Source organism: Cyprinodon tularosa, unplaced genomic scaffold (assembly GCF_016077235.1).
Source record: "Cyprinodon tularosa strain WSP-4 unplaced genomic scaffold, ASM1607723v1 ctg673, whole genome shotgun sequence".
Taxonomy (NCBI): Eukaryota; Metazoa; Chordata; class Actinopteri; order Cyprinodontiformes; family Cyprinodontidae; genus Cyprinodon; species Cyprinodon tularosa.
The window spans coordinates 320,292-347,325 of record NW_024039422.1 but is presented as its reverse complement, the minus strand read 5'-3'; the positions used below and the strand labels follow the sequence as shown (position 1 = coordinate 347,325).

The following is a 27,034-nucleotide window of genomic DNA, read 5'->3' as shown; positions in this document are numbered from 1 at the left end:
TTATTTGTATTGATTTTTTTTAAGCAGTGTCTTTTTTCAAGAGTAGAGTCCTGATTCTAAGTTAACAGAATATTTTCCACTCTTGTCTGTTTTGCATTTTTATTAAAACTTACAGTAATACTTGCACCTTTAACTGTTTACGGTTTTACTGTTCACTGTGCAATTTCAGATTGCTATTCATAATTTTGTCCAGTTTGTGTTTATCTCTTAATAAACAGGTAAGTTTGTTGTTACCAATCATTGTGTTTTATTCAATCTCACCTAATTCAGCTGGCTAGATGTTATCAAGAGTACTAAAACTCTTTTCAACATGAGTCTTACAACTAAGGCTAAATAGTTTAACTTAAACTTAAATACATGCTCGGATAGGCTGGTATCGGCCAGTATCGGTATCGGATCGGAAGTCCAAAAACAATATCGGTATCGGATCGGAAGTGCAAAAACCTGGATCGGGACATCTCTATCTGTGTGTACTTTTATAGGCATTGTTTTACGTGACTAGGCCCCTTTAAGACAACAGAGAGTTAAACAGGTTAGCTGCAAAACCTGTAGCATTAGTAGCATTCTCATTATCGCTAATGAACATTTTTACATCGCTTTGGCATCAATAGCTTTTTGGTCTATTAAAAGCAAGACACTACACTATCATGCAGAGAATAAAATGGCTCTTTTCGTCTTAGTAAATTCTTTCACAGTTATAAAATCTCTGACATCATCCTGGTTGTTTATTCAACAGTAGCTTAATTTTATAATTACTGTGTTTTCACATAAATATACAGAAATTTAATATAAATAATATTAGCCACAAAACGAAAAAAATACATAAAACCCTTCCATTTTGCCTCCTTAAATTGTATCTACATCTCAAAACAGAGGTCAGGTTTACAGGAAAAAGCATAAAGAAACAGCGTCAGCAAGACAAGCAGCAGAAACAGATAAGCAGACCAAAAGACCTGCTAATGAAAGGTAAACACCCTCCTGCCTTTGCATGATTAGCTGATCTAATTATACACCTCTGTGGCTGCAGGAGGAGGCCAGATGGCCAATGAATGTGTATGTCCACACACGCTTGTATGTTGGAGTGTTTCCATAGAGGCTGATAGTGGCTCTTGACATTTGATATTTACTCTCATAGCATGAGACTGCAGCATTTCAATGACTCCATTTATACATCACATACTGAATTGCTGCATGTGTACTTATGACAGTTTTTTTCATTCTGTGAATCTATTTGCTGAACCTTGATTAAACATCATAACAATCATTGATTTCCATGCATTTTTTTTTTTTTTTTTTCATTTTTAGGGGTGAAGTTTCCTGTTGCATTGTTCAACTTTTATTAGAAAGTTATCTGTTTTATTTTGAAGGTAGTCTTATTTAAAAAATATTTTCTTAAAAGAAAAAACTTTTCCCAGCTCCTTGTTCCAGAATTGACCAAGGCTATCATACTTGTGTGATTGATTAGTATTTATATAGGTCATTATTTTTTATTTAAAAAATACAATATTTCCCGTAGAAGGTTGGTTTATCACTGGATTACAAATGTCAGCGGTTGTTATATTTAATAAGGCAAACAGCTTCACAATATCTCGCTTCCTATTAATTACATTTGAATATAAACTGCATATTTAATCTTTACTGAGTGTTTTTATAGTATATGTTATTTATCATCTAACTTGCTGCTTTTCTTTCTAATTTTGTAATGTAAATGAGTGTAAATCAATAAAAAAAAAAAAATAAATAACAAATTTACCTCTGAAACAAAAAAATTAAGCAAGCAACGTCCAGAATGTTATGGGTTACCTGTAAACGTTTCTGTGCAGGGATTGACTCCAGCCAACCTTTTTGATGTCCCAAAGTCAGAGATCTTCAAGACGCCACTGTAGGTGTTTACCAACACATTGTCACCCTGTATGATTTAATTAAATGTGATTAAATAGGATTCATATACTCTGCATAGGTGTTAAATACCGTCTCTACCTACATTGAAAGACTTGTGTTTCTTAATCTGCGGGTTTTTAAGCAAAATATGGGTCCCTGTCAGCAGGAAATTTAAGGCTATTCAATCAATGATGGAGTGCCACAGGGCTCTGGTCTCAGTTCCATTTTATTTGAACTTTACTTGTCAAGATAATTTTTCTTTAAACTAAAAATTCAAAGCTAGATAGCTTTTTTATAAAATTTTTAAAAAATTGGAAGAGTGTACATCATATGCTCTATATATATATATATATATATATATATATATATATATATATATATATATATATACATACATACATATAAAACAGTGAAGAACATGGGTAGCGTGCCAATCTGTTTTTGTGTTTACCATTGCAGCTAAGCTAAGCAGACAGGACCAATCATATCATTAAGAATACTTTTTTAAATTACAATTGTCACTATTCAAAAGTGATAATAAAGCAACAAAAGGCTTGACAGGGGGATAAGTGGCACTATTTAGGCTAATGTTTACACAGCAAAATAAAATCCATAATGTGAGATCAACATCTTTCCCTCTAAAAACAAATCAATCTCTCCAATATTTACCTTAATTAGACAATATCTGGTGTTTACAGTAGTACCTTGATATCTCTGTGGACAATCTGGTTCTCATGCAGGTATCGCAGCCCCTCCAGGATCTGTCTGGTGTAGAAGATTATTGTCGCCTCCTTCAAAGGACCCCATTTTGACCGCAGTAATGCAGATAGGCTTCCTGAAAAAATTAAGAAACAAGAAATGTCCTAAAAGCATCTTGAATTGAAACACAACCAAGTTATTTTGAACCAATAGATCAGGCCTCCCCAAAGTCAGTCCTCGAGGGCCGCTGTCCTGCAGGTTTTAGAGGTTTCCCTCCTTTAGCACAGCTGATTATGATGATTGCAGTTGAGCAGCTTTCAATTAAAATCAGCTGTGCTGGAGCAAGGAAACCTCTAAATCCTGCAGGACAGCGGCCCTTGAGGACCGACTTTGGGGATGCCTGAAATAGATCAAAACAATGGATCTCAGGAACAGTTTCCATTCGTTAAGATGAAGCAACAAATTCCCTCTTCTGTAGACTCGTACCTCCAGGCACCTGCTCCATGAAGATCTTGATGTATCCATTCTCAGAAACCGAACCCAAATACTGAACAATGTTCCTGTGCTTTAGATACTTGTGCAGGGCAATTTCTTCATGAAGAGGCTGTGAGTACCTGAATTATAGAAATAAATATCAGAAAGAAATAAACGTTTTATCAATCCTGATTATGGGCACTTACAAACCTATTTGTTCAACAAGTAAAATATTGGGGTTGTTTTATTAGAGAATTTATGGCAAAACTGTAGTAAACTTTTAGGGGGAGTGGCAGCCTAGTGGTTAGGGCATAGAGGTTGGAATCCAGAGGTTCTGAGTTCAAGCCCACTCCCACAGACTGCCTCTTTGGGTCCCTGAGCAAGACCCTTCACCCCACACTGCTCCCCGGGCGCTGCACAATGGCAGTCAACTGCTCCCCAAGGGGATGAGTTAAATACAGAGAGTTAATTTTGTTGCTCTGGGCTTGTGACAGTGTAATAAGAATAAAAGCTGGAGAGAAAAAAATAAAGTGTGAATATGAATACTATATCTCAGCCAAAGTACCAATGAGAAATGCTTTTCTATTTTGAAATACAAAAAACACTATGCATACAATCCTGGGTATCATTATGACTTAAAACAAACTATTAAAGAACATATAAAATATAATTTTCCAGAGCATTGTATTTATGAAAATATTTAAAAACTACGTTTACCAGATAATACAGAATGCGAGTACTCATTTATGCCAGCAGGGGTGTGTTTTGTTTTGTTTTTTTATTAAAGAAACACTAATCTACTAGGGTTGTCAAAAGTATCGATACTCAAAAAAGTATCGATACTGAAGCGTTGTATCCGGATACAATACTCGTTTTTAAAAGTATCGATACAGTGCCACCACCAGTGGCAACCAAGCACTCATTCATCTAAAGTGCAGAATAGAGGAAAATGCACTTTCAGAAACACTGTGTGATTGAATAATTCTGCGCACTTTTCAGTTTCAGACTTTTTTTTGTAACAGGTGCAGCTGCTGAGAATTATTTTTGTTTCTTAACCGGTTTGGCTAGTGTCATTGTTATGTGTGCAAAGCATAGCCAAGGAAGGAACACTTAATTTTAATTTTATAAGTTTTTTATCAAGCTTGCTTAATATTGTGCACAGCATACAACCTTTATTTTATTTATTTATTGTATTTTATTAATTAATGAAGATATTTCTGTAGAATGTTGGAGTCTGTTTTTATCCTTGTGGTATCGAAAATGGTATCGAGTATCGAATATTTTCCTTAGTATCGGATCGAGTTGAAAAGTTTAGTATCGTGACAACCCTATAATCTACCAAAAAATGCTATTTTCACCAGGTGATATAACTTCAAAAATAGAAAAAAAGGTTTATTTATCTGCAATAAAAGACAGTTTTGAAAAAATTTGACCATTTTTTTATATTATTTAACACGTTTCTCCTGTGTGGCAAGAGTAGACAGCTGTGTTTTTGAATGATCAATCTTAGATTTAATCAAACTTTATTGTCATTTTATATGCACAGGGTATGTATTTTGTATGTATACAAAACAAAATCTGTAACTTAGATTTTAAGACCCAGATTTTCTATATTACTTTTTAGTAATCATATACCATCCAAATGTACATACCGCAAAAAATATAGTTCTGATGGGTTACAGTACCTCACAAAGGGATGCCTATCATTGTACTTTTAAAGGAATAGTACACCCAAAACATGATTAGCCTTCATTTTCTACTCACCCCCATGCTGAACAACACTCTGGAGTACTTTTTTGATATCTCAAATGCATCTGGAGATCTGGGAGGCTTCTTGCTGTCTGCTGACATTCAAATAATGGAGGTCTATTGTGCCCGAGACAGAAAGGTCCATAAAAGTCCACAAAAACGTGTCAATATTCCTCCATACTGCTCGTCCAATGTATTCCAAGTGTCCCGAGTGGGTAGCATCCAGAATTTACTCGAAACGAAGTAATTTAGAATGTTTTTAGAGCATAAACAGTAGTGTATAGTATTTCCTAAAAGCGCGTTCACGAGTCTACGGAAACCGCGGCAGACCAAACCAGACGAAAGTGCGCATTCAGCTCGGCAAAGAACTCCTGCTCTTCCTCAACACTGAAGTCCTCAGACATTTTTCTTTCGTTGTTTCTTTCTTTGCACAGGTAAACAGCACATTTCTTCTTCTACGCTTGCATTATCAGCAGAGCAGACGCCGAATGCGCACTTTCATCTGGTTTGGTCTGCCGGCTTCCGTAGCGTCCTGAACGCGCTGGCGCGCGCTTTCAGGAAATACTATACACTACTGTTTATGCTCTAAAAACATTCTAAATGACTTCGTTTCGATTAAATTCTGGATGCTACCCACTCAGGACACTTGGAATACATTGGACGAGCAGTATGGAGGAATATTGACACACGTTTTGTGGACTTTTATGGACCTTTCTGTCTCGGGCACCGTAGACCTCCATTATTTGAATGTCAGCAGACAGCAAGAAGCCTCCCAGATCTCCAGATGCATTTGAGATATCAAAAAAGTACTCCAGAGTGTTGTTCAGCATTGGGGTGAGTAGAAAATGAAGGCTAATCATGTTTTGGGTGTACTATTCCTTTAAGAAATAACTCTGAATAAACAGGTCACATTTTTGAGCTTTTAGATGCCCCTTCTGGCTTTACAAACATTCATGTTACAGTTGAAATTACAGGTTTCTTTTTTGGAAAATAGGTCTTTTGATTTATGGTTCATCTGTTAAACTAAACCAAAACTTACCGGTACAGGTTATTTGCTTTTAGCAGTCAAATTATTTTCCTAAACCTACAAGCTAATGATCAGACTTTCACACAAGTTGAAATTCTTCGTCAAGTAATCTGTAAACTACTTGAAAATCCTTTAAAGCAACCAATAACTGAGATATGTATTTAATGTTGCTACCAAGATTTAGAACAACAGCAGCATTCTTCTGACTTAAAGAAACGGGTTAGTCCTTTCAATTAGTTTTTTTTAATGTCAGTTAAATTTACGGTAATGCTTTTAGGTAAAGTTATAATAGTTACGTAAAAAAAACACACACACATTTTTGTTATTTCTTCTGTGCTCTGGACTTACCTGCTGTCCTTTTCAGGGATCTCTTTGATGGCGATTCGAACCTGGTTGCTCAGGTCCCTGCCAGCATACACCACTCCATAAGTGCCTCGGCCCAGCACCACCCTGTCTCCGTTTTCATCAGTGTCATACTCATACTGAGACACAGAAATATACACACACAGTGTATTCTTGCATCAAAATAACTATACTTTACAACACAAGAAATTAGAAATAAATACCGACCTCCAGCGTGTCTCCATCACCCTCTCCCTCCAGCTCCACAGCATTCCCTGTACCATCAGATATCATCTCCTTCACCAAGGAGCAGAACCTGATGCACCCCCCCAACAAATAAACATCAAAGCCGTTATTTTTAGGATTTAGATGTCAGATTACAACAAAACACAAAACTAAGCAAAACTTTTAACTCATATGTCATTCTTTTATTGTCATGCGTTCCAGCAGCCAGACTTTCTTGTAAGTCTTAAAATGATCTTCTAGGATTTTAAAGCCTGTCCCAATAAAATAAATTAAGAAAATAGAAAACTATATAGCTTGAACAAGCTGACTACATGGAATAAACAAAAAAAAAATATGTAACAATATGTAAATTTCACACTACGTTACAAAAAATAATGAGACAAAATGTCTAAGAAGAAACCATAACGTCAAGAAAAAATGTTTAAACCATTGTAAGGGCTTACAGAGAGTCTGGCTAAGAACCAAAGGACTGGTTTAAACCACATGCTCTGTGAACACAAACACCTACACAGACACATCTAGAGGTGTGTGTCCTCACCGACCGCACTGCTCCTCAGTAGAGAAATAGATCTGGAAGTCGTCAGAGTTGTCATGGACATAGAGAAAGCAGCAACGTTCATCAAACTTGCTAATACTGCAGACAGAGTGAACAAATAATGTAATTTAAGTATCACAGTTGAAAATACATTCCTGCCTTTTGTGTATGCAAAACCAGGATCACAAGTAAAAGCACAAAGGAGGTTATGAATCTCCTAATTAATGTCAGTGCCTTGATACCAGTTTATAGAACTTAACTTGGAGGTAGCGGGATGAGAGGGGATGGCATCCCCCTTCTTAAAAAAAAATCTTAAAAATCATCCCCCGTTAAAGGTATACTATGCAACCGGGGTTGATTTTCCAGCGAGGCTCCCCCCAAGGGCGAAAGTAAAAGTGCACTGTCATAAATATGCTCAGCTGTTCTCCTGGTTTCTCTGTCAAGCCAGGCGCAGTTGTTTTGAGCTTAGCAGACAGGCGAACGCATCGAATCACCATGTCTACTGCGGCAAGTGACTATTTTGTTCCAATTTTTGAGTTTGAAAATTTAGCATGTTTTCATACATTATTTGTTATGCATGTGTCTAAATAACAAAGATTGTAGTTAGCCAAGTTCTCGCCGTAAAGCAAGACCGACTCTCGCGAGACTTCTGAGCCTGTGGGTGCGGGCCGAGGGCTCCTGCAATTGCAACTGCGGTATTTCCCCCACAGACCACCAGGGCGGCCGAGAATACCTTTGTTCAACCTGAAATGACTCATTTAATCATCCAAAACGTTATGGAACACATTAATTAACTGAAAAATGTTGCATAGTATGCCTTTAAATGACCATTCCCCCATATCATTCCCTGTGAAATTTTATTACTGAATGTGTAAAATTCTAACGATGTATATTAAAAGTAATTACAATAATATGGCCCTTAAAACATTTGGCAGTCTGTGGGCTTACGAGTATCCTGAGCAAAATCAATAAACTCAAAGAAGTGTCCTACCATGACTATGAAGCTGATTACAGTGAGAACTCTGTTCTCTGCATTTATCCCAAACTATTTAGGGGAAGTGATATCCATGCCAGTCCAGGGACTGACTGCAGTTCTACTGTAAGGTGCCTTGGTGAAGGTCAATGACCGGCATACCCCACATGTAACAACCATACCATGCATATTGCTTTAGGTTAACAGACTATATTTATTAGGCTGTCTATGCATAAAAAAAAAAAAAGAAGAAAATTCCACCATCTCCCTTCCTTTTTTTTCACAACTAGACTACTGGGTAGGGACACTAAGTTACCATTAATAATCAATGATCACATTAGTCATGTTAGTCTAAATCTAGTCCTTCCTTCGTTTGCAATAATTATGGGCTCTGTTTTGCATATGCAGAGGGACAGTAAGTCGTATGGCAAGCTGGCCATAAAGGGGATTCAACTTAGATTTCCAGGTAGTTAAGGAAAGGTCATGTTGGAAATTATTCATACCCCTGCAGGATGCATGTGTTAAATCTTATAGGTTACTTAAAATGCACTAACATAATACACTCCTAAACTTAGACTTTACACAACAGAGTTTTCATCAACTATCAGCTGGTTGTCCAAAAGGTTCAGATTTTTATTTTTTTTTTTAAGAAACTTTAGGTTCCTATCTTGAACTTAAAGCTTAAATTTCAAAACCTGCAGGTTATTTTCACATGAGGGAAATTTGTTCTTTAATGACATTATTTGAAGTGCCCTGTATGTTTTTTGAAAGTTTAAAAGGAACCAGGGGACTGGTGGCTAGAGAGGAGTGCATTGACATCCAGGAAAGGCTGCTACATCACTAGACACTCTCACTCTGGGTCCCCCAACAAGACCCCTTTACTTTAAAATGGTGCTGCACACTATTCACTGCTTCACAAGAAACAGATGTTAATGTAATGTGAACTTGCAGTGACAAAGAAAGGTGAACCTGAAAGTTCAATAAAAGTCATCTGTGATAGACTCTCAAGATGTAACTTCAGAAATCTAAGTTATACATTCTGAAAAGAAAGCTTTAAACTATGAAAGTAATTAGTTTACAGGAAGACAGAAAGGTACTGGCTTCATAGTGGTTATAGTGCAAAAATGTGCTCTAGCTAACATTACAATACTAACCCAAATAAATTTGAATTTCTGTGTGATTGTCTCCATATCGGACGAGTATCAAAGATGTAAAATTTTGTTATTTTAATTATTCATACAGCAGCAGAAAGTTTGTCACGAGTAATCCTCAGATTCCCTGAATCTCTAAAAAAAATATAATGGAAGTTTAGTGTAAAATTAAAAAACAGCCAGACTTATTCTGTCTGTGAATGTTCTGTTTATACATACCTAATGCCTTTAATGGAGATTGCAGTGAAGTTCCACTCATGGATTCCCTTCTGTGGGGTTTAAAATATATTATTTACCACAACATTTATACTGGGATCAAAGATTAATTTAGAGTCGGTTATTTCTCAAAGTAGCTGAAATAAACAAACAGCTTAGTACATGACAATCTAGCTAAAATAACTGATGAAGACTCCAGTATATGTAAGAAATGATTATGCAAATTAGAGCTGGAGATGAACTAAAGTTACAATAGTGAAATAAAGTTAATTCTTACACTTTCAGCAGGAGAAACATGCCAGATGGAAACATGCTTTTCTTCAGCTTCATTGTTTATAGACACATAAGAAGGCTGGTAAATTTTTGTTGGCTCCAGAATCAAAACCTGCAAATAAAAAAAATTGCAAACAATATTAGCATCCAAATTTTAAGATACACAGTTGATTAGTCATGCGTAATTGTTTGTACTGGAAATCGAAGTCTCTTGGTGGTGCCTTGTGTGGCCTCCACAATGATGTCCATCCAAAAGTCGAGCCTTTCTCTTTGGGGAGAATGCTCCACCACCTGCTTTTTAAATCTCTGGATTAGCTGGAGGTTCTGCACCACTGACCGCAAATACCTGAAAGGAAATGTGCATTAAATTAATCAAAATTATCAAGGCCAATGAGCATTAACAATCGTCTCTAGATGCGTGCCATTATCCTCAAAATGTTGATGATTGGAGCTTTCATTTGGCACTCAAAGTATCTGTTACAACTCTAGAATTTAAATGTTTCATACAAAAACCCTAGGATAGATTAGGAAAGAATGATTTCTTTGAGGTTGGAATATTCTGTTATGTCAAGATAATCATGTCAATGTGATTTCCTTTTTTCTGAGAAAAAAAAAGTTTTGTGAAAAAATACACTTTTTTTGCATCACCAGTTATGTGATCATATTCCAGATGGTACTAACAGTGAAAAAAAGACAAAAATATGACAGGAGATAGTATGAGAATGATTTAACAGAATTTTTAATGGTTTATCATGTGAAAAAACAAATTTTAATTCCAATTCCCGTCTCATATTTTCTTTTGAAACAACCGTGTTAGTGTTTACCTAACCATGTTTGTGCTTACTAAACGTGTAAATTGAAAAATAAATAAAATGTTTTTTCTGTAATATGAGACTCTACCATAGCGGTGGCTTCAGTTTGAACAGCTTCTCAGCAGCTTGAGTAGCTTTAGGAATATCACTAGCTAGCATGCTAACGGTGAAGAACTGGCCCACATCCCAGTAATTGTTCATTTTCTCCAGAGAACCTTTCCGGCCCAGCAGACTGTTCAACCTCACACCTAAAGAGAGAAGTAAACAGTTAATATAACAAACTGTTCTCTATTAAAAGACACAATTTCAACATAGCTCTCATTTTACCCAAAAAGATTTTATCTCGAGCACTTTAGCAATTTATAAAACATACAAACAAATATAACCCTTAGTTCATCAGTGTAAGTTTTTAAGGCCGAATTGGTAATATTTGTAATAATATGCAATATTTTTGATAAATTCAACAATAATATCCATCGCTATGCAGATGACACCCAGCTCTACTTATAAGGTGGAAATTCTGTGCTGCCAACCTCTTCCTTCACCTCGTTTGTCCAAAATAAAATTTTACTTCACCTTTACATTTCTAAAACTGAGCTCTGTCTTGCAGAAATAAATTGGTATTATCCAAAATATTGGTTTTCTTATTGTCAGTTTCACAGCTTCATTCGCATCTCAGCTTAAGACCCTGGATGCCTTTTATGTCTCACATTAAACTATTACTCAGACTATATATTTTTAGCTGTGAAAAATTAATGGTCTTTACCCCCTTCTTTTCCCTTACTTTGATTGAGTTTTTGTCCACATCCTCATAATTCCCCATACTAACTATTGCAACTTGTTTTGGTCTCCCTTACAAAGTCCCCACATAAGCTCCAAATGGTCCAGAAATCATCTATTTAACTCACTGTTTGTTATTTTTCAACAGCAATATTGGGGGTAGAGTTTTGAACTGTCTCTCACCAGATGAGTTAAATTAAATTGACACTTTTCCTCTGACCTTTGAATCCATCAAAGGCTGGTCAGGTTGATTTCTAATCACAAGTCTCATACCACTCGTGTGCTCTGCCCTTAAGCTGGAATAGTAGAACAATATTCTAATGCCTTTTTTTCCCCCAAACAAAAAAAAATAAATAAGAAAAGGTTTTAACTATAAAGGGTTTTTGACACTATGAACATAGAACTAGATGCAAAATATTTTAACCCATTTTAAAAGTTCATCTAGTGTTTTAAAATGTATAAATATATTCAAAATACAAATTATTTATTGCAAAGAAGGGAAAATAAATGAGTGCTGATTTGATACCCTAAAAAAATTTAGTTGGAATACCCAACACCTTTTCAGGATATTTATTCATGCTCCAGCAGATTCAGCAGCTGTTTCTTCCTCCTTTGCCATCAGACTGCTGAACTGTTGAAAAAACCCTAAACACACAGACTCTGCATCATACTGATAACACCAAACCAAAAATACTGAATATTTGCACCATATGTGAATGCTCTGAACTTTCATATCAATGCGTTTTTTGCACCATATTCTTTCTCCCACACTGTTTACATTTGATCACTGCTGCACTTTATGGAATGAAAATGTTCATTTACTTTCTGGAAAGCTGTAAAAAGCCAAATTATATTTTGTATACATTCTCTGTATAAAAAATGTCTAATTCTTTTAAAGATTTTTTTTTGTTCTCCTGTTTTCATTCTAGATATGAGGATGCTTTAGATGACTTTTCTACTTTGTTTTAAACCAGTTACTATTCATTTTATTATCATAAACTTATTTTTCTTTAACCTGTTATTCTAACAATACTGTACAAAAAAAGTAACCGAACCAGTGAAATTGAGAAGAACCAAAATAACCAACAAGACAACAAATAAACCTTTTTTATATGTAAAAAAATGTTGTCAAGACAAATAATATTAAAAAAAAACTTTCTTGTTTAAAATGAAGACACATTCTGACTCTAGGAAAGAAACCAAGGAGTTTTCATGTCACCTATTTTCCTCAGTTCAATGGAGCTCTCAAACTGCTGACCAGCAACTATGAGGAGGACCGCTAGATTAATGCCAGAGTAGAGAGTCGGCTGCAGTTCAAAGCCCTTTCTATACCTGTAGGTAATACCGAATAAAAGATAAATTATTTGTGTGAAATATTTGATAAAGAAAATAACCATTTTAATTGAGTCTGTTCTCACCATTGTATGGCTTTATCTCTATTTACTGTGTCCTTGCAGTCTGAATCAAGGAAGATGTCCTTATAGATCCGTCCACAGAGGCAAAACATGTCAGGAGCAGGATGTTCACTGGTCTGTAGCACCTGGAGCATCACCCTGAGAGCCTGCTCCCGGTCTCCAGGACTGTTCCTCCTGCATACATTCAAATGCTTAAATGTTAAAGGCAGATAACTCAGCAATGGTACTTTCACTGAATATACATGACACTGATCTTCATTACAGCAATGGTTGATCGGATAACAGTCATTTAAGAGTGTTTTTATGTTCCTGATATTCCACTTCCCAGGCCCTTCTCTAGGAAGGTAGGTACTGTGAGCAGATTGATGGATGGATGGATGAACTACACTTTCAAATAATATGAAGAACTTTGTTTTAGATATCCTTAAAAATAAGAATAAAACAACACAACAGAGTTATCCTCAGTTTTCTCTCCCACAGGGAGATTTAACAGTCAGCTGCACTGCAAAAAATGGAAATCTGCATGAGTTATTTTTGCTTAAATTTTGTGAATTTTGTCTTGAATTGAGGAGATAAGTGGGACACCTTGCCAATGGAACAAGACAATTTACATTTAAAATAAGAAAAAAACAATTGCTTTGTCTTATTTCAAGTGAATATTATCTAATTGTCTTATTTTAGGAGTAGAAATACTCATTCCATTGGAAAATTGTCTTATTTACCTACTAAAATCAAGGGTAAATGCACTTATTTTAAGAGATTTTGTACTTTTTTCTAGATGGTTTTTGCAGTGTGTGAAGTCAGTCATTAAATGAAAAATATATGCAGAAATGCTAAAATATATTATATATAAAAGGATTAAACGAATTGGGATTTTTTTTTGTATCTCATCTTCTCCAGACAGTGTAGGAACTCTGTATTGTTCTCCCTCTCAATATGATTTTTTGGTGCAAAAATTCTTATGCTACAACATAATAGTGCAAAATAACCTAAAATTGGGTGAGATCTCCTTTAAAAAATGGTTTTAACAAGTAATCACAAAAATGTGTGCTTTGTTTACCTGTTGAGAGCAAAGGCGTAGTGAAACTGGATCATGGGCTGGGTAGCCAGATCACAAGTAGGCAGAGTCTCTAGAGTCTCCACAAGCTTAACCATAGCATCATAATCCTGTTTGATTGATTTGAGACACACATAACAGGTTGAATCAATTTCCATAAAAAGATGATAAAATAATTATTTCTCACAGAGCTTCTGAAGGTACTCCACTTATCGTGGCCTGTACCTGAATGTCTCTGTAGGAAAACAGCAGGTTCATGACGATATCCTGCGTTAGGACCTCTGTGTTGTCCATCCTGAGTTTAATACGGGCCAACTCCTTAGCCAGCTCCTCTCCCTGATATTTCTCCCTGGCCTTCCTTATGTCATTCAGCAAAGTGTCCTTAAAAGATGCACTGCAAAAGAGGATGAAATGGATTAACGTGGGAGAAAGTTGAAAATTAATTAAGTATATAACTTTTATGTAAATGATGACAGATAGAGCCTATTACAATAGTACAATTAATATAGTTTCTGCTTTGAATATTAATCTCTGGACAAAAACACAGAAAATCCTTAAAAGTTACGTTAATCCAATAGGAGGCAATAATATCAAACTTGAACATGTCGGAATGAAAATATCATGACCTTAGTGGATTATGAAACAATGACTCATTTACATTACATTATTTATAGTCCCCAATAGGCAAATATAGGATTTAATTATGCCTAAAGAACTCTGTGGGTATTAATATGTTATAAAAATGAAGTTTTAACCCAACTCTGATGAAAAACAAAGAACTTCAAAATGAGACTGCCTTTCCCAGCTTAGACATTAGCTTAAAAAGAGAGGTTTCTGATCTTTTTTCTGTGCTGGAGCAGGAAAAAAATCATGCTTCTCCTTACATTACCCCTCCCTGGGGTAATTCTTACAGTATGGCCCAGTTAAAGCAATACTAAAGAACTTTTGTCTTTGGTTGAAACCTTGGCTTTCCCAGTTGACAAAAGCAATTTTTTTTAACATTGCTGTTTTAGTAGTAAATATGTTTTTTTGCTACTGTCTCACCATGAGGTAACATGGATGTCCTTCAGGAGGTTGGTGAAGCGGTCTGTCAAAGGGACGCACAGCGGCCCCAACAAGTTGTCCCAGCTGGGCTGCATGTACTCACTGGCCCTGCGCTGTGCGTCGCTCTCACAGCACATATACTCATGGTTAGGAGTCACAATGTAGGGGATGAAGTAGTAATTACCACTGGAAGCCTGGAGGGGGAGAATGGGTGATGTTTAAAGATCAGAAAGAAATCATGGACTAATTACCAGCTTTTGTAAGCCTGCAAATGCAGATTTAATAGAGCAGCAGTGCAGGTAGGCACACATGCAGGATACAGGGGGCAGATGTAAATGGACTCCCAGGTGGGGAAACAATAGATGGAGTGGAGATTAGAGGGTAGTTAATGAGGAGGATGTGTAAAAGCAAAGGATCAGAGCAACCAATGAGGCTGTTTGGCAACATCGTGACATTTGAAGCAGGTGCTGTGAAAAATAGACAAATGATGGTCACAAAAGATCCCAAAAATCACTAAAACACCCCAACACAGACACCAAGTTCAATAAAAACAGAACCTCTAAAAAAGTCCCCAGCTGAAATTCCCTGACTCAAAAGTTTTTATTTTAAAAACACAAGATATACCACACTCTATTGGACAAGTAGCATCATATCACACCTATTATCTAACCAACACAGTACTTCTACGTACATAATTGAAATAGTGCAATTAACATTAACATTAGTAATAAAAGCTGCAGAAACAAATATTTTTTATCTTTATAGAGTGGTCACAGTGCAGCATTCCTGCAGCATTCCTCTTGTGAGCTTTACAATTCATGCAAAGTCAGGCTTCAGCTTCAGCTCCTAATTGATAAACACTTAGAATCTGAGGTGTTTTCATTTTTCACCTATTTGACACCATTTAGAATGTATTTTCTATGCTCATTGATTTCATTCATGCAGAATTATCTTCCTGTTTATTCTTCATAGAGAGTACACCTAGTTCAACACTGTTTTTTTTTTTCGGTGTGTGATCGTATTGCTCATATCCAATAAAGAACTGTTGCTGTCATTAATTCTGTGTACCTGATGATGTTTTTATGGAAGGTACACCTGGGTCATTGCACCTGCGTTTTCCATGTATTTTGTCTAAAAAAAACTCTCATTAGAGCTGCTGTTGTCATTTAACAGAAAAAGTATCTTAGAAAGTACAGCCGACTCTGTTATTCTGTATATAAGCCTTTCAGGAAAAGGGAATATGTGAGTTTGTCTGTAATTGGAAAAAATTTGAATTAAATCAAATTTGATACAAGATCCTGCTTGAGTTCTTTCTTTTGTTTTTCTGCAAGAAAGACAAAAAAGTCACATTTTGATCCTGAGGGCCAGACAGCCTGTCTTTTTGAGGACAGACTGTCTGGGATTGAATAAAACATAAGTTCATGGAAATGGACTGAAATCAATTCATTTTATGAAAAAATGTAAACAAAATTAAGCCTTTATGCCATTTGGAAGAAGACTGTACCCAAGAATTTGAATTATTCTTGTTCTGTGAAATAAATCAAATCGGTTGCTATAAAAATGTCAATAAAAGCCAATCTGACATCTGGTATCGAATGGCTGGTATTATTTAAACTCATGGTAACATAACTATATCTGACATTGGGGCCATTAATCTTCACACATCCAATGTTGCTGCCCAAAGCGGCACGAACAAAAGCATGACTTATAAACGTGCCCGCCCTGCTCTATACCGAGAGGGACTTACTGTACAGCCCCTTTGAAACCATAGGTCCATAATAAACACAGACCTCCCCATCCAGAATGCATAACATTTTCCCTCTACTTACAGAGCATCTGCTGTCTGCTTTCAGATAGCATAGCTGTGATGATAGGCAAAAAATAAAAATGCATTAAACAGAGCAACATGTATAAGTAAGGGAAGTAACCTTGTCTCTGGCCGAACTCTGTGTTGAGATCCTGTAGACTTTTAACAGGCATTAGTGGACTTTATTAATGGATGGGACAAAGCGTGCCAGGGACTTGGGAGATGTAAAGTAGTCCAATGGCCATGAATCAAATCTGGGACAGCTGTGCATACTGTAGGACTTGAGCCTGTGCATGTGCTGCATGCAGAGGCTAAACCACAATGCAACCACTGAACCACTTGAGAGGCATATATCTATAGACTGTAAGTACGGTGGTTCAGAGGTTTAGGCAGACAATGGTTTCTTCAATTTCTTCTTTTTTTTTTGGGTGGGGGGGTGTGTGTTTTTTTCTTATTTTTTCCCTACTTTTCAAATTGTAGCCATAGTTATATAATCATAGTTGGAAGCCAAGAGCTTTTTAAAGAGGCCACTTGATACAAAATAAGGACAAAAAGAAAAAGATATAGCTGAAAGAAATGGCTACGTTTTTTTCTTTGGATGTGGATTGTGGTTACTTTGGTATAGTGCTTAGCCACTATAATTGACAATTGTGATGAAGTTTATATATGGAAAATAAACTGTCTAAAACATTTAGATTTAGCCCAGTGCCCGTTGTGATACCTTCATCCATTCACTTTAACTTATGCCAAGCCTTGGAAACTTGGAAACACCTTCCCTTGAGCCACTTGGCGCCAATCGTGCAAAGTTACAAACTTAAGATGGACCACTGCAAGTGACACTATAGCAGGGAGCTACAGATGTGAGTCCAACATACTAGTGTTGTGGTACCTGGGGTGTTCTTGGAAGCGAAAACTCCAATTATAAACAGTTTCTTCTGGCAAAGTTTGCTTCCAACTTTCTCATGATGCTCCTGACCCTTCTCTCTAAAGACCTGATCCTGAATGGAGTTTTATCAATTTCTAAACTTAAAGGTATAGTGGAGGATATTCTTTTTGTGGTTGGATCATCAAAATAAGTGGTCCTGCTTATTGTCAATCATCCTGGTGATATGTTTACATAAGGCCGGCCTACATGCTCGTCCCCATTTTCACTTACCGGTGGTGAGTCTGGAAAAATTGCAAAGCTTGTATGAGCGATGCAAACAGTAACTTTTAAACAGAGCGTACACAAGGAGAAATGGGCTCCTGCATGCTCTCGCACTTGCATGAGCAATAGAGAGGGCAGGTCTTTTCAATTATTCGCAACAGTCCTTCACTGTATCTTTGAAGAACTTTCAACAAAGTCAAAATCTCCTTCACCAAACCGTTGTTTTGCATTCAACTTGTTAAGTACTTTTTCTATTAGTAGTGTCTGCATTTTAAGGCATTCTCACTGCATGCTTCAGTGCAGACATGGCACTGTACCTACTTTATTTCTCAGTCCAGAGCCTCTGTATTCTGGAGGCAGCTGAATCCAAGGGAAGCCTAAGGCTGGAGGACGGCTGGCCTACTCCACACAAGCAAGCAGAGAATGACAGGAAAATAAACACCAAGTTCTGGGAAAGCCTGCAGTTAAAAATCTGTCAGGATTCTGAAGGTGTGTGTGTGGGAGGGAGAAAGAGAGTTCCACAAAGGAAAAGCACGTGGACATGCATTCCTGAATGCATTTCAGGATCATAGGACTGACAGCAAATGTCCCGGATGCTTTTCCTAGAAATAGCACGGCACATTGTGTGCAGATAGATCACACACAAACATGCAGAAACTTACTGTGTTTTTCTGTGCAACCATGTCCTGCAAACAAGCCAAACAAAGAGCAAACAGATCTTCAGAGTATGCTACATTCTAAGATAGGAGAAATAACTGCAGAACAGACAGATCTGTAAATAAACCTCAGGATCACTTTGTTCTGAGGCAGAGTAAAGGAATGGCATCTCTGCACTCCGGTTACGCTCTCGGGGGTGTGCACACGTACCTTCAATGACTGAGCAGTGTCTGGGTCTGTGTCGTGGTACAGGATGACGTTGTTAGCCATGTCAAAGCTCTCTCTCACGCCCAGGTGGTAAAACAGCGAGGGCTGCCGAAACACGTCGCTCATGTCCACGACAGCAATGTCTGGAACGAATGAGCAGCAGATAATTAGAGGGATTCATGTTGCAGAGGGAAATTAATTTCCTTTTTGTATGACTTAACAACCTCTGTCCTCCTTAGACTTGTCCATGAGTGTTTGAGTATCTCATGAAAAATGTTTAAAGCTCTCAGGATAGAAAATCTACATACATGAGATCAATTAATTAAACAAATATGATTTACTAGCTTCCACAAATACATTTAGCACTAATAATCCTCTTTTATTGATTTTTCTAATAGTCAGATTTTCTTCTGAATGTTAAATCTACAGTATGAATAAAGGTTTGTAGAAGTCGGATGTTTTTATCGACAGCTTTCTTAGCGTCCAATCATCGCATCTCAGTCAGGCTGATTTCTGGACTCACTATCTCTTTGCACACTTTGATAGTTTATTGGATTGTGATCATTTGGTTTACCCTGATCGGAATGAATCTTAGCTTACAAACAAATGATCTTATATTTTCTGCTAATTTTTATTAATATTTGTGGGAACTCGTCATCCTCCTTAGCTTTTAAACCACATGACGAAGTGAGCAGGATCCTTCCTGGAGCAGGTTTTGATTCCGATTCCAGGAAACAATGTTAAACACAAACGCCGGCAGCGTAACAAATGAATGAAAAGAATGAGAGAAGGGGGCAAGAGCAGACATGCAAACATGCCTGCATCACGTAGAGGCAAAGATTACCGAAATAAAGTCTGATAACAACAGCCACATGTACAATTAACCTAGAAATTATTCATAATACTTTTGATTTCCATTATAAAGTGTTTATATTAAACCAATCAGTTGTTTTTTTCTTATATGAAATGAAGCAGCAATCTTTCAGATGCTTATAAAACAAAGTACAATACCTATAATTCTATTTCATGAAAAGGTGCAGATTATACATCATTTATCAGGATTACAATTATCCTGGATTACAGTAATCTAATCCTTTTTATAATAGAGTAGGAGTAGGTGTGTTTTGTGCATTTCAACTGATTTCTTTTTATAATTACCTTACGAAGATAAATTCTGAGCCTTTAATAAGGGAAGGACTCCTTGCTATATCTTTAATCTTCAGCTCCCTGCACAGAATCTCAAATCATCAATCTCAAATTGAGATCATTGTTTGTCTTCTATGTAAATACACTCTCTAGCCAAAAAAAAAAAAAAAAAAAAAAACTGTTTCCACCTGGATTTAACTAAGTAAATAGGTACGGGCTCCCATTGGATAATTACTTTATGGGCAATTATGATTCAGTTCCCCAACTGGTGCAATGAGTTGATTCTCATTTCTTAAACAAACATGTAAAACCTTTGGTTGTGGAAATTAAATCAGCCTGTTTTAGAAAGGGTCAAATTGCTGACTTTTATCAAGGAGGGGAAACATCTAAGGAGATTGCAGAAAATATTTAAAATTTGTTAAAAACTGTACAACATAATATAAAAAAAATGGAAGGATAGTTATGACCCATTGTCTTCGGGGGAAAATGTGGCTGGAAAAAGCCCTAAATGAATGTGATCAGTGATCACTTAAAAATTTGGTGGAATTAAAATTGAAGAAAAACACCAATATAACCCTGGGCTATGTTTAATGGTGAACGAAAAAACATTCCACATTCCGAATGTGAACAGATTGGAACTGAGCAGCTGTTTCTTAAGAAAACCAGAGAGGCTAATCCAAAAGAAGGCTTCAGTTTACTAGGGAGGATAAAGATTGGATTCTGGAGCAACCAGAACCAGTTCCAGAGTGATGGCCTCATCAGGGTAAGAAGATCCTATGACCTGGTGTTGCTGTAGATGCTCAATTCTAGGTTCAGTAGCAGTTTCGGCTAAAAGGGTGAGATCAGCCAACTACCTATAAAAATACTGAATGACCAGCTTATTTCCATCAATGGATTTTTTTTCTAATGATGCTGGCATATTCCAAGACGACTATGTCAAGATTCAAAGATTGGCCACCACCAGAGTCCAGTTCTTAAACCTATTGAGAATCTTCAGAGTGTGCAGGATTAGGCTTTCAATCAGACTCTGACATTAATGCAAGATCTTGTTAAAAAAAAAAAAAATGTAACCCTGCGTGGAAATAAATCTTGTATTGCAGAAGCTTATTGAATCAATGGTACAATGAATGTGTGCCATAATCAAAGCTAAAGTCTATCTAACAAATCATTAGAATATGTGATCTTACGCCTGGCAGTGTATTACTTCCATTCAATAGAACCATGTCTGTAAAATTAAGCTTCATTTATTGATTTATTTTGGGTTTTACAGTATTAATTACTGTTAAACCAGATCATACATGTCCGCATTCTTTAAACACAAATCTATTAACCAGCTATTGTTCCGGTTTAAAAATACAGAAGAAATGATTTATAAAAAAGAAGAAAAAAAAGATAAGGAATATAACTAACTTTACAAAACTGCCATTAACATGTTGACTACAAAAGGAGTAATCCAGTAGATTAGACATGTAAAGCTTAATACCAAACAACCATTATTATGCATGGTGACCTAACTGCATATCCCATAATGCAATACAAGAACTACAAGAGGCTCAAAATATAGGTGTAGATTGGGGCAGCTCTTGAGAGCATACAGTAAGGGGACGTTGAAGCGGTTTCTGTGTTGTTAAATCTCTAAATGAAGCATTCACCCGTTCATTAACCAGTTAGTAAAAAAAAAAACCTCTCAATTACCAACCTGTTCTTCTTCACAGCTTAGTTAGTGTTCTGCACACTAAAAAAACGAGGAATAAAAGTGGGATCATATCGGTCACTACTCAAAGCTGCAATATCTGTTTCCTATCGGAAGTGAACAGGTTTTATTGGGATATTCCTACTCTGTGAAAAGCAGGACACTCATTTCTGAGGACCTGGATTATAAATGGATGATAATTTAGGCATCCTTCCAACAGAACAACCAGACTTCTTAAATGTCTTACATAATCTTATCTGTAAATTCTAAAAGTATAATTTTTCCCATCTATTTACATTAAAGGGTAAGCTTTTTTTCCCTCCTTTATTTATCCTAATTTCTTCATGCTAAAATATTTTAAATAGTTGTTTTTTTGTGTGTTTTGAAAAAAAAGAAACCTTTTAACTCTGAACTTGAAACTACCTTTTCAGGCTTTTAAATAGTTTTATTCTAAAACAGTTTTCATGTAAGGATCTCCCAAGGCCCCTTTATTTGTAAAGTTAAATTTAGAGGGAAAAACGTGTACCATACTTTGAGCTGAATAACTGAAATTTAACCAAAGATCATGGTCAGCCATGACTCGCAGATCTGCTCTGGCTTCATGATGGTTTTAGCAAATAATGGCGCCTTTTTTACTGCGTATCAGAAAAATGTCTGGGTGGTTGATGATGTCAACCATAACAAGCCCTGGCAAGTTAAAATCTAGCATACAAATAAAACCATCTTTTCCCATCACCGTCTTTCTTAAACCTCCATATTGTGTTTCTTTTCAGCTCCATTTGCAAGGATTTATCCGATTACTGTCAGTCCCCAGGGTCTGTGTAGTGAAACCTTGTAACTATGCCCATGCTGTCTGCATCAAAGGTGTGGACAGTATCACAGGGTATAAATAGCTGCTAATTAAAGACAGTCAGGGGCAGCTCTGATTTCACTGACTTGATCTTTGCAGGAGGGGTAGGTCTCACTTTTTTATAATCAAGACATGAAGCAGAATCAAATGAATGAAAGCGAGAACACAGAATTTAGTCTAAATAATGGCAGCAGAATCAGTAGCATCGCTGGGATCTGGGAATATACAGGAGATATTTATCATATTACTGACACAAAGCAAGCAAATTCTGAAGACATCTACTGAAAAGGACCTGGGTTATGCATACTTGTAAATATTTCCATGGAAATGTGCAATTATAGGTTTTATATAAAACCACAGGAGTTGGAGGGCCCATTTCTTTTCCAGTGACCTTAAAGTGGAAACTATCTATATAATAAACTTAGTTGAGTTGAGATCATACAGCTTCAGTGTTTTCTGTGTTTTATTCTTTAAAAACTGACTGTTAAAATGGATTTACAGCTTCTCGACCTGGATAATAAAAAAATTAACATGCTCATTACCCTAGAGTTATGACTTACTGCTTCTGAATGGCAGTACCTGGATTTATGTATGGATGAGAGGATGGTAAATATTTAACTTTTTAATATGGTCTGGGGAAAACAAACATTGCTCCATACTTCCCTTTCTTCTCCAGATCATGAACTTGTTCAAATTACCAAACTTCGAGTTTCTAGAGCGCTGACCTCTGTTGCTTGGCTGTTTAAAAGTTTTTCATGAGAAAAGAACAATAATTCAGAGCTGAAACTTGAGTTTTCTAACCACACAAGTTTAATTAAACTTTGGTTTGAATTACTTTAAGAAAAAAACAGGGAAAACAGACGCTCTGATTATTTTGATTAGTTTCGTTTTGCAGTCAGACAGATGTGTTCATGTAGAGGAGCCAAACTAACAGCAGGAAACCCACCTGCATCATAGAAGCTGTCCAGAACCGCAGTCTCTCCAAAGTCCAGGCGTCCGAAGGTGACGGTGGTGAGCAGCGCGCTCTCTGCGTCGCAGGCTCTCTGCAGACACTGCAGCGCTCCGGACTCCGGGCTGCTCGCCATCACCGACTTCAAGCCGTCGTTCAGGACGTAAACCACCCGCAGGGAGCGCTGCTTGGCCGGCGGACTGGGACTGGACACCTCCCCGCGCTCCGACGCGCACATCCCGGCTGAGTGCTCCCCCACCATATCTGCGCTCTGCCCCTGATCCATGGCGCAACGCTGGGAAGTGACCCTGCTGTTTACTTCCTCTCCTCTCCGCCCTCTCTGAGCCGCTCTGTCCCGTCCTCTGCAGGCTCACCAGTGGGGCACCTGTCCTGGCTGCGGAGGAGCGGCTCTGGGGTTGTCCTCTTGCATCTCCGCCTCATTAAATCACACCGATTATTTCGCACCAGGACGCCCGCTTCGAGCAGACTGGATCCGACCAGATGAGAAAGAGTAAAGGGGGGAGTCTGATTAACTCATGCAGAAGTTTAATTGTTATCTTGGCGGGCAGGTTTATCCGGTTTAAGGTTCCCAGAGTGGGAGGCTGCTGTCAGAGGGCTGCTTGCCAACTCTGAAATGTTATCACTCCTCTGGCTGTCTAAATTTATAACTGTGTCCTTCTGGACTAGTCACACAGCCAGGGGCGCTTCTTGCATCAATATTACCCTGGGACAAACATGTCCCTAACCTGCCCCCTTCACAAACAACTAAACACTGCTAAAAAGTTTGTCAGAAACAAGAATCTAAATTTGGTTTACCCAAGAGCAGATGGTTCAGAAGATGCAAGGACGTAGGTTTGATCTCAACCTTGGTAGGGACACTATTGATCTTAAGTTGAATTGGTCTGATGTAATTGGTCCTACTCATTATGCATGCTCCTATTGTCACAGTCTTGGATTTGTTATGTTTATTTAGAGTATTCAGTTTTACTTTGCTCCTTGTTTTAGTGTTTAATTACAGGTGCTGGTCATAAAATTAGAATATCATGAAAAAGTAGATTGATTTCAGTAATTCCATTTAAAAAGTGAAACTTGTATATTATATTCATACATTACATACAAACTCATATATTTCAGATGTTTATTTTGTTTAATTTTGATGATTACAAATGACAACAAATGAAAATCTCAAATTCATCATATCAGAAAATTAGAATATTGTGAAAAGGTTCAAAATTGATGGCCCCTGGTGCCACACTCTAATCAGCTAATTAACTCAAACCACCTGCAAAAGCCTTTAAATGGTCTTTCAGTCTAGTTCTATAGGCTACACAATCATGGGGAAGACTGCTGACTTGACAGTTGTCCAAAAGACGACCATCGACACCTTGCACAAGGAGGGCAAGACACAAAAGGTCATCGCTAAACAGGCTGGCTGTTCACAGAGCTCAGTGTCCAAGCACATTAATAGAGAGGCGAAGGGAAGGAAAAGATGTGGTCGAAAAAAGTGTACAAGCAAGAGAGATAACCGCACCCTGGAGAGGATTGTGAAACAAAACCCATTCAAAAATGTGGGGGAGATTCACAAAGAGTGGACTGCAGCTGGAGTGAGTGCTTCAAGAACCACCACACACAGACGTATGAAAGACATGGGTTTCTGCTGTCGCATTCCTTGTGTCAAGCCACTCTTGAACCACAGACAGCGTCAGAAGCGTCTAAAGAGAAACAGGACTGGACTGCTGGTGAGTGGTCCAAAGTCATGTTCTCTGATGAAAGTAAATTTTGCATTTCCTTTGGAAATCAAGGTCCCAGAGTCTGGAGGAAAAGAAGAGAGGCACTTCATCCACGTTGCTTGAAGTCCAGTGTAAAGTTTCCACAGTCAGTGATGGTTTGGGGTGCCATGTCATCTGCTGGTGTTGGTCCATTGTGTTTTCTGAGGTCCAGGGTCAACGCAGCCACATACCAGGAAGTTTTAGATCACTTCATGCTTCCTGCAGCTGACCAACTTTTTGGAGATGCAGATTTCATTTTCCAACAGGACTTGGCACCTGCACACAGTGCCAAAGCTACCAGTACCTGGTTGAAGGACCATGGTATCCCTGTTCTTAATTGGCCAGCAAACTCTCCTGACCTTAACCCCATAGAAAATCTATGGGGTATTGTGAAGAAGAAGATGCAATACACCAGACCCAACAATTCAGAAGAGCTAAAAGCCACTATTAGAGCAACCTGGGCTATCATAACACCTGAGCAGTGCCACAGACTGATCGACTCCATGCCACGCCGCATTGCTGCAGTAATACAGGCCAAAGGAGGCCCAACTAAATACTGAGTGCTGTACATGCTCATACTTTTCATGTTCATACTTTTCAGTTGGCCAACATTTCTATAAATCCTTTGTTTTTATTGGTCTTCAGTAATATTCTAATTTTCTGATATGATGAATTTGAGATTTTCATTTGTTGTCATTTGTAATCATCAAAATTAAACAAAATAAACATCTGAAATATATGAGTTTGTATGTAATGTATGAATATAATATACAAGTTTCACTTTTTAAATGGAATTACTGAAATCAATCTACTTTTTCATGATATTCTAATTTTATGACCAGCACCTGTATTATTTTTGTTGTTTTCTTGTTAGTTCCTGTCTTCCAGGTTTTCCATTTGTTCTCCTCTGCTGCCCTCTTGTGTCCTCTATCCCTAGCTCTGTTTTCTGCTCTGTCCTCACCTGTTTCCAATCCTCTCGTTAGCCCTCTCTTTGTCTCTGTCCCCTTTAAAAGCCCTCCCTCTTCAGTTCCTGTTTGCTGGATCCTCGTCTAACGTCTGTCTGCTCACCTCGTCTCTCCCTGGCTCCTAGAGTTTGGTTTCCCCAGATGTCTCCTTGGTTCTGGTTTGTTTGTTATTTTTGTTGGATTTTTTGATTCCTGCCTCTGTACCTGTGGACCTCATTAAACCCACCTAAATTCACCTCTGCCTACTTGCCTCTGCTTTTGGGTCCTCAATCCAACACTAAATCGTGACACCTATTTTTTTTAATGCTTGAGGTGAGCATCAGGGCAGATTTCGTTTAAAGAGAAAACAGGATTTTTTACTACATTTATACAAATTTTATTAGTTGTGAGAAAAGAAGTGACTGCTGCAACGACACTGAATTGTAAACTATAAACATGTTATTGAAATAGAATTATTGGTAGGGACAAGTAGGTTGGTGCCAAAATGTTGGCAGGGACGTGTCCCAATGATCCCTATGCAAACCTACACCCATGAGAAGATGCCCAAACCACACAAAAAGATCTGATGTATGTTTACACAATCATAATAAGGGTTTTATAATCTTCGTGCTTATGTTTTTTCAAATTACTGCATTGCATAAAATTGTTTTTTTGAGCTATCCCTTATCAGTTTCAAATGCAGTCAGTGCTGTCATGATCTGGCCTGATTGCTCCACTTTAATTGGTTATTTCTTTCACCTGCAGTTTTCCCTCCCTGTCGTAATTATCATTTATTCCTCTCACCTGTTTCCTTTGTTTTATATTCTGTTCAGCCTGAGTATTCGGGGCCAGATCAGTATATTTAGTTTTCTGTTCAGTCTGTCTGTTCTGTTTATTCCACAGTTCTTGTCCCAGATCCTGGTTTTTGTGTCTGTCTGGTCTCCTAATCATCCGCTGTTCCTCCCCTGCTGAGTTCTCAGGGTTTTGGCTCTATACACGGGGAGGATCAGTTTTTATTCCAGTAAGCCTGGCTCCAAGCTGGAGACCAGTTTAAAGGTCCTGCATCATGTTCTGGTTCCATGTCCTGTCTCTGCTACCCTCTACCACTAAGCCTGCTCATCTGCACCTGATCCTGTCTGTTCCTGTGTGGTCCGCCTGGTCAACCTTCTTGACTCTGAACCTGCATTGGAG

General features: G+C 37.5%; 1 protein-coding gene across 2 annotated transcripts in view; it reads right to left on the bottom strand.

The window, feature by feature from the left end:
- The window catches only part of map3k15 (mitogen-activated protein kinase kinase kinase 15), a 49,297-nt gene extending 25,530 nt beyond the window's left edge, over positions 1-23,767 (bottom strand). The window contains exons 1-19 of one of the 2 annotated variants that reach the window (XM_038267442.1): positions 23,128-23,416; positions 18,496-18,635; positions 18,291-18,314; positions 17,950-18,027; positions 14,675-14,868; positions 13,856-14,024; positions 13,634-13,740; positions 12,577-12,747; positions 12,378-12,490; positions 10,467-10,626; positions 9,762-9,912; positions 9,571-9,678; positions 9,297-9,346; positions 6,957-7,052; positions 6,401-6,488; positions 6,179-6,312; positions 3,067-3,194; positions 2,586-2,716; positions 1,804-1,909 (exon numbers count right to left, since the gene is read on the bottom strand). In XM_038267442.1, the coding sequence (XP_038123370.1) occupies positions 1,804-1,909; positions 2,586-2,716; positions 3,067-3,194; positions 6,179-6,312; positions 6,401-6,488; positions 6,957-7,052; positions 9,297-9,346; positions 9,571-9,678; positions 9,762-9,912; positions 10,467-10,626; positions 12,378-12,490; positions 12,577-12,747; positions 13,634-13,740; positions 13,856-14,024; positions 14,675-14,868; positions 17,950-18,027; positions 18,291-18,314; positions 18,496-18,635; positions 23,128-23,416 (2,437 nt within the window). Of the gene's footprint in view, positions 1-1,803; positions 1,910-2,585; positions 2,717-3,066; positions 3,195-6,178; positions 6,313-6,400; positions 6,489-6,956; positions 7,053-9,296; positions 9,347-9,570; positions 9,679-9,761; positions 9,913-10,466; positions 10,627-12,377; positions 12,491-12,576; positions 12,748-13,633; positions 13,741-13,855; positions 14,025-14,674; positions 14,869-17,949; positions 18,028-18,290; positions 18,315-18,495; positions 18,636-23,127 lie in introns of both variants that reach the window. The other variant, XM_038267443.1, reaches the window with a different exon arrangement.
- Positions 23,768-27,034: the final 3,267 nt, after the last annotated feature.